Genomic DNA, 8584 nt, shown 5'->3' with positions numbered 1-8584 from the left:
CCTAGAAAAAAGTGGGGGCTGAGAGGAACACGTCTGTCCTTTGGGTCTGTCCTGGCATCTTAGACAGGAGGAGAGTTTTAATCAAATCTTAGATATGAATATTAGGGCAGCCGCGCCCACCCCCACAGCCACCTGCTGCCCACTCACCCACCGGCCCTGCTCCTCAGATTCCACCTAAATCTCCCAGGAGGGGCAGCCCCGCAGCTGGAATTCACGGTCACACCGACCCCAGCTGAACACTAGTTGGCACTCTAGAGGGGGCACGGGCCCTGTCCCTGCCCTGCTAAAGGCCCAGTGGCCGCACCCACATCCTACTGACCCACCACACCTATTGCCCAAGGCCTAACTCCAGGGCTTCACTGAAAGTCTCCTCAGACTCATCCCAGTCTTACAGATCCTAAACTTTCTGGACTCAAGGACACCTCATTCCTCAAAACTGAAATTCAAGTTGGAGCACTAAACTAGATGAGAAAGTAATATAGAAGCCAACTGAACTCAACAATAAAAACAATAATATAGTACACTTGCCAGTGACCAACAGCTTAGTAAATTCTAAGACAAAAAATCCACAATCCTGAGGTGAGATAGAGCAATTTCACAAATGTTCTTTTACTGAAGTAGATTGATAATTTCTTTAGTCTTTTGATTGTAATAAGTAATATAGAAGAAATCATTGTGTGCCTGCAAAGAGGGCAGGCTTGCAGGGCTGGTTGGGAAATGGGGACAATGAGGAAGAAAGGTCAGTAGGAGGTGGGATTGGTGTGGGAATATGAAAAACCCATTGCATCTGCGTTAGGAACAACTTTATAAAACGCGGTGTTTATAAAAGAGAAACGAACGGGGGCCGGAGCGATAGTCCAGCGGTAGGGTTCGATCCCCGGCCGAACAGGTTCGATCCCCGGCATCCCACATGGTCTCCCAAGCACTGCCGGGAGTAATTCCTGAGTGCAAAGCCAGGAGTAAGCCCTGAGCATTGCTGGGGGTGACCCAAAAAGCAATAAATAAATAAATAAAAATTAAAAAAAGAGAAACGAAGTTTAGCTTTAGACTTGCTGAGATATTGAAAAAGGAAAATGTGAACTAATTTAGAGAATTTTGATCTTTTCATCTTCTCTGATTATGAATATGAGTAAGCCAGGACCCTCGTATGACCTGTTTCAATGTGCCCCATTGAGCAGTGCTCAATCCACCAGACAGTGAGTTCAGTGCCCAATGGGACAAAGGGGACCTGAGGTCAGAGGCCTCCACTAATAACAGAGGAGGTCACCTCATGCAAATCCTTTTCAGGCTCCGGGGTCAAATGCTCTCTGGGCTGTGGGGCTCTCAGCTGTCTCCTCACTCAGGGCTGAGTCTCTGGGGAAGGCAGAGCTGTGGTCGAGAAGAAGATGATTCTGTGGGGTCTTCTCCTCTGCCTGCTGACAGCCCCCCTGGGTGAGTGTCCCAGATGTGACAGGGTCTAGGGGAGGGGGTGACTGCAGGGACTGACAGTGACTGATTCTCCTTGTCCCCAGGTGTCCTGTCCCAGGTGCAGCTGCAGGAGTCGGGCCCAGGACTGGTGGCCCCCTCCCAGACCCTCTCCCTCACCTGCTCTGTCTCCGGATTCTCCATTGATACCTATGGTTACTGGTGGGCATGGATCAGCCAGCCCCCAGGGAAGGGCCTGCTCTGGTTGGCGAGTATATTTTGGGATGGAGACACCTACTACAGCCCGTCCCTGAAGAGCCGCGTCTCCATCACCAAAGACACAAAAAAGAACCAGTTCTCCCTGCAGCTGAGCTCAGTGACCCCCGAGGACACAGCTGTGTATTACTATGTGAGATACACAGTGAGGAGTAGGCAGGGTGAGCCCAGACACAAACCTGCTGAGACAGGCTGGGCTGCTGGGGCCTCCAGGGCCACTAGAGGGCGCTCAGGACGGAAAGGGGCACAGGAACCATGAGGGGGTCAGGCCCCAAAAGGGGATCCTAACAGCACAGTGACTAACCCACTCTGTACTGAGAGTGACTGTGGGGTCACACAGGGGTCCCTGTCCTGCCATCACGCACTCTTAGGACAGGCACATTCTCAAATGTCACGCAAGGATCTCGATACCAACTTCCTCCACAATCTCACACTTCCTGCAACCCTTCTTTCCTTCCAGATATATGGAGGTGAAGGTCTCTGACCCTCCCCGCAGTGACCCCGCACTCTCCCCTCCTGTCTGCTCCCAGGAGAGTCTCACTCGCGTGCTCAGGGATGTCCAGAGATGGGCTCAGCCTTGTTTCCTGTCAGGGGGTGTCTGCTCACCTGTGACCCCAGAGACTCCTCTTCTTCCTCACTCTACTGTGCCCTCTGTGCAGGGCTAAGGGAGGCTCTGCATTAGGACTCGGGAGGCTCCAGCCCTCACCCCTCAGCTCACTCCTGGGCACTCGCCCTGCAGGGCCTTCAGGAAGGGTCCCTGTTACTCACTAGTGCCTAAGGGCAGGAGGATGCTGTGGGCGTCACAACTGCACTGGATAAAAGTAAAACACTGATCCTGGTAGCTAGAATGCTCTTTGATTGCAAGCAAAAATATCATCTGAAAAACATACATCAATGATGATTAATTATTCACGTGCTGTGCTCTTGGCATGCCATAACCAGGAAATCAGGGGCTGCAATTCCTTCTCATTCTGCACCCAGAACCCAGGGCCCTCACAATGTGTCCCCCAGACAGGGGCAGATGAGCTGAGTTGCCCAGATAGAGGCAGGAATAACGTTTCATTGCTCTTGCATCTGATTTTAGTCCAATAGAAAACTGAATGGTCTGGATGGTCACACTTTATAGAGAAAATCTATTTTCTTGATTAAAAAAAAGTTCAGATAATATTCAAAGACACTGAATTGAAAGAAACTACAAGAAGGAGTATTTCTGTTGACAGACATTTGTCATTCAAATTTTCACAAAATGTCAGTACCCAGCCGTTGTACAAAGATACTGATCCTTAAAGGGACTTGGAAATTCTACAGGCCATAGGAATCAAACACCATAGTAATCTACTGGCAGTGACATTGATTTTCACAAGTTAATCTTGTCTTTCTCAGCATTTCTATCTTGTACTGTGGCCCTTTGCTCTCCCTTTGCAGGACTCCTCCATGCGGCCCTTTCTCTGTAAACCAGACTTACTCTAAGGTCTCTGAGCTGTGATGGGACTCAGGCATGAATGACCTCCACGTGGAGTCAGAAAGGATTCCCTTCTCCATGGGGCTGTCTCTGAACACACCTCCCTGGGGAAACTGTTAATCAGGCTGGGCTCATTTCCCAGTGCTCTGAAGGACCCCCCAGACCACAGGAGGGCACTGCAGGGGCACTGCCGACCACCAGAGGGCACTGAGGAGCCACCTCAGAAAAGTCCTAAGCCCCACCAAAGGGCAGAGGGTCACACTGTGTTAGAAGCCCACACGTGCCAATATTCTGTCACAACACAGAGACACTCAGCCCCCATGATCCCCACACACTCCCATCCATGTCCAGTTCCAGCATCTTTCCTAGGATCCTTCCCCATCGTTCCCAGAGCAGCTCCACTTTCAGTGACACACTCACACTCCCAACCCCCTGCCTGTGGCCTGTCCTCGCTGTCCCCAACACTCTCCTCACCGGGCCCCCAGGACTTCAACGCTTGGATGAGGGAGTATTAATCAGTACTTTCCTGTTCGTTGATATTTTTATAGCTTTCTCTTTGATATTCATGTAAGATGTAGAACAGTTTTTCCTTAATTTTTCCCTCCTTTTAAAAGCTCATGTGACCTATTTTAAAAGTCTGGGACTGAGAGTAAACCAAGACCCCTTTAGGCTCGAATAGAAACCCATAATATAACCCTAAAGTGGAAGGAGATTGAGAGCGAATCTTCGTAATAACACTCTACATCCCTTGTATCACTTGTCATCGTATTGATCTTCGATTTGCTCAAGTGGGCACCAGTAACATCTCCATTGGTAGCTGTCTCGCGCCAGTGTAGTCCAATGGCCTCTGCTCGCTCCAGGAACATGAAGAGCCTCAAATCATTCATTCAGGGTCTTGACGAAGAAGTCTGACTATCTCCTAGGTGGGCAGCCACACATTCTTTTGACATTCCGTGGAATCCAGTCAGTAACAGATCTAGTCCAGCAGTCATCTCCAAATCACATTACGTGTCCAGCCCATCTGATTTTCGACGCCTTGGCAAATAAGCCAGCATCCCTGATTCTTGATCATTGATGGAGGTCAGAACTCCGGATTCCTTCTCTCACTTGAGGAAATATTATACTCCAAGCATAACTCTTTCAATTCCTCTTTGGGAGACCCAAATAGCGTTCTTATCCTGTTTTCATAGGGCCCAGGTCTTTGAGGCATATGTTAGTGCAGGAAGAACAGTGGAGTTGAAAGGATGTGCCCGGAGCCTGAGGTTCTTCAGCCACTTAACAACTCCTTCGATGCTCTTGAAGATGTTCCACACCGCTCTCTTCCTCCTGTGCACAGGTGCCAGGTCGTTCGTCATATTGAGTTCTTGATCCAGGTACACATAACTGTTCATAAGGAGATTTTCATTCCGTTGGGAACAAATTGAACGTCATAAACTATTCCGTTTCTCATGAACATTGTCTTCATGAGATTCAGCTGCAGTCCGACCTTTCTACATTCATGGTGGAAGTCGGCCAGCATTTGTGCAGCTTGACTAATATTTGGTGTTATTAGAACGATGTCATTAGCGAAGCAGTGATGGTGTAGTTGCCAACCATCTATCTTCAATCCCATTCCTTCCCCATTCCAGTCGTTGCATGACATTCTCGAGGGTGGCACTGAAGAATTTTGGTGAAATGGTATCACCCTGCCAAACCCCTTTCTTAACGTCAATGATCACTTCCTTGTAGAAAGGTGAGATCCTGGTGGAGAATCCGTAATACAGCTCATGGAGGATCCTGATGTACTGAATTTGAAGGCCCTGTTTGCTAGGGCTTTGATGACCACTTCAGTCTCAACAGATTCTGTTGAAACACCCTACATACTCTTACACAAAGAAGCAGTACTGCAGGGAGCATGAGGGAGGGGTGAGGCTAGTTGGAAGGAATACCATTGACCAAGGGGAAGCACTGGGGTGAGGGATTTATCCACTGTTTTGGGGTAATGATCACTGCACAGGTGTCCACATATGTCAGTGCTCCTGAAACATTACTAATCTACAATCAGTATTTTGTTTAGATGATGGCTGTTGTGAATATTATTACTATTCAAGTGCTTACATGGTAATAAAGAGAGATGGAGCAAAAATTGATGTGAAAACTCACACTCCATACACCTCCATGCACGCTGCTCTCCAACATACTCCAGGTAACCACAAATTTAGAATAAAGACAACTTGTTTTATGACAGGGGGAAAGCTCTTGATAGCTCTCTAACCCATATTTTGTTTATGATTCTGGTTTTGGTTTATTGTTCATTTGTGTTTCATTTTTAGGCCAGGCCCAGTGATCCTCAGGGGTTCTTCCTGATCTGTGCTCAGAAATTACACTTAAAGGTATTCAAAGACCACAGGAACATAAGGGATTGAACCTGGTTCGGCCGTGTGCAAGGCAAGTGCCCTAACACTGTACTATCTCTCAGCCCCTGTTTGGTTGTGCTGTTTGTGCCACTTTGGGTATACTTCTGGCTCTGCTCAGGGATCACTCCTGATGGGGTCATGGAAATCATACGGAGTGCAGGGAATCAACCTGATTAACTAGATGCAGGGGAGGAGCCTCCCTTCCCTAAGGCCTCTGCATCTCTAGTTATGGGAACCGATCCTGGTGAACTGGGCCCAACTGTGGGATGCTATATGAATAGACAGACAGTTGAAGAGAGAAAGGATGTTGCTCAAGGTCTAACAGCCTCGTGGTCTGAGAGCTCCAAACACCCAACACTTTGAGAATTACTCCTTAGAAACAGGAATCATCAGGAGAAAAACATTCTTAGGTCAATTCTCAAACATGGTCTTAGTGTGTCTGAGCTTAGCTCTTACACATCCAAGGGCCTTAGAACATGGGGATAAATACCTTTAACCCCAGATATGTTCCCTCTAGAAGAAAGCACAGAGACAAAGCAGACACAGGAGCCTGCCTCACTGATGTTACAGATACCAGGGCCCTGTTTTTTGGCCATTCTACTTTCCTCTTGATTCTATCTTAACACTTGGTTCTCAAAACATTGATAACTGTGAGTGACTTTGTGGATTTTTATTGTCTAGACAGTAGGACCAACTCTTAAAATGTACTTTGATTACATTGCAGAAACCATTTATGCTCTTATGTGTCATATTATATTATGAAATAGAATTAACACTGTACACAGTATAGGATTTATTAAAAGTAAATATTAAACACCAAACCGATAGCCATGTAATAATGAATACTCGAATATGTAGATTTTTATGAATTTTATTCTGGATACAGTCACCCAAGAACCCTCACCTGCCCTGGAGTCCTTCCTTCTCTCTACAAGTTCAAAGAGAACTTTTTTATAGAGAAGGAGGACATGCAAATAAGACTCTCCACAGTGATGGAAACAGCCCAGACCAGCCTCAGCTCTGGGAGAGGAGTCAGTTCAGGGGTTCCCAGGGGCTCCATCCTGACTCACACAGAACTGACATGGCGTGTGGGCTGAGCTGGCTTCTCCTGGTGGCTGTGCTAGGAGGTAACTCCTGGGCAACAGAGACACGGAGTATGGGAGAGATGGGAGAGGCAGATCCTCTGGTGAGGAGAGTTTCCTGACCAGGATGTCTTTGTGTTTGCAGGGGTCCAGTGTGAGGTGCATCTGGTGGAGTCTGGGGGAGACTTGGTACAGCCCGGGGGGTCCCTGAGACTCTCCTGTGCAGCCTCTGGATTCAATTTTGGCAACAATGACATGAATTGGTTCCGCCAGGCACCAGGGAAGGGCCCAGAGTGGATTTCATACATTAGGTATGATAGTGCTTATGCAAGCTATGCCAACTCTGTGAAGGGCCGATTCACCATCTCCAGAGACAACAGCAAGAACATGCTCTCTCTGCAAATGAGAAGCCTGAGGGTGGAGGACACGGCCCTGTACTACTGTGCAAGGTACACAGTGAGGAGATGGCCCTGTGGGCCCAGACACAAACCACCTGCAGGAGGAAGCAGGGTGATCTTCAGTGGTGCAGGCCCCCAGGAGCCTCTGTGGATCCTCCCCTGAAGAAACGTTGCTCATGACCAGATGGATCATTTTTCTGTGAAAATCAGGACTGGCCTGCCCCTCAGCTCTCAGATGGCCCCATGGGAAACTTATCCTGTGGCTGAGTCCTCCATACCAATTTTGAGCAGGCAAGTTCATCACGTTTTCTGCCTCCTGATGGAAGTTTCCAGTGGTGGGACCATAACTCAGCTGAGAAGCCCATTATTGTCTTGCATAAAGTAAAATCACCCTGGAAGGATTTTAATCCTCCCCCTGGGAAGAGTCACTTCAGAAAGTGAAGCAATGGCCCGTACTCAGCCGTGTTCTTGTCCTGTCCCTCTGCTCTCAGACACACACTCTGTCCCTTCTGACTTTTCCCCTCAGACCTGCACCCAGACTACCTGCTCATCCTGCACCTGGAATTCCTGCTCTCTGGGATGGGTTGACCTTTGTACCCTCATCCACTCTCCAGATTGACATTCTAGGTTTCCCTTTCCCTCTGCACCCCTCAGCAATTTTAGTGGAGAAACCAGTCATGTGACTCGTGCATCTCTGACCCCTCCTCAGCAGGACCCCTGTGAAAGAGGCAGATGGGGAGAAAGTGACTGTCATTCTCCTCCCCACTTGACATAAGTCACCAGTGAGACCCACCAACACCAAGTCCACTTATTTTTATTGTCATTGAGGAAAGACAATAACTAAAGTCTGAGTGTTGAGGCTGGTGATCACAAACTCCCTACGCTTCTCCCAGCACCCAATCCCCACAAACCCCCACACTCTGCTGTGCCCCTGTGCTATGCTCGGCCTCTACTTCCCAGTGATCTGAGCCCCCACACGACTCCTCTCGGGAACCCCAGAGTGTGGTTAGGATGCAGTTATCATTGGATCCTGTCCATCCTGACACTCTGTTTTCTGTGTACACAGATAAATGAGATCCTCTGAATTTGTCCTTCACCCTCTGATAAACTACATTGATATCCTCTAGTTCCATCCATGGTCAGAAAACATTGACGTTTTGTTTTTTTCTTATAACTGCAGAGTATCCCATTGTGTATACACACCACAACTTCTTATTCATTAAACTGTCATTAAGCATTAGGATTGTTCCCATGCCCTGATCACTATACTAAATGCGACAATGGGCATGTTTAGATGTGTTTTCTCAGAATACTATTTTCATGCTTGGGTGAGGGTCCCAAAACTAGAATCACTTGTAACTTGGAAATTCTATTTTCACTCCTTAGAAAATCTCATAATGTTTTCCATAGTTACGTCCTCACAAACATAGAAAGAGTGTTTCCTTTGACAATGTTCCAACACTAATATTGTTTCCAGTATTTTTGATATAAGCCTGGGATATTACTGAGGAGAGATGATTTCTTGTCCTTTATGTTAATATTTCCCTCATATTAAGTGTCAATAAA

At 47.6% G+C, this 8584-nt stretch overlaps 1 gene segment (V, D, J or C); it reads left to right on the top strand.

The window, feature by feature from the left end:
* Window positions 1-1385: 1385 nt before the first annotated feature.
* LOC129399804 (immunoglobulin heavy variable 4-38-2-like) lies at window positions 1386-6300 on the top strand. The segment is given in 3 exon segments: window positions 1386-1431; window positions 1512-1825; window positions 6220-6300. Coding segments are annotated over 3 exon segments (441 nt in total).
* The last annotated feature ends 2284 nt before the right edge of the window (window positions 6301-8584 follow it).

This window comes from Sorex araneus, chromosome X, assembly GCF_027595985.1.
Source record: "Sorex araneus isolate mSorAra2 chromosome X, mSorAra2.pri, whole genome shotgun sequence".
In the NCBI taxonomy this organism is placed as follows: domain Eukaryota; kingdom Metazoa; phylum Chordata; class Mammalia; order Eulipotyphla; family Soricidae; genus Sorex; species Sorex araneus.
The sequence above is the reverse complement of the archived record's forward strand: the minus strand, read 5'-3'. Positions and strand labels throughout refer to the sequence as shown.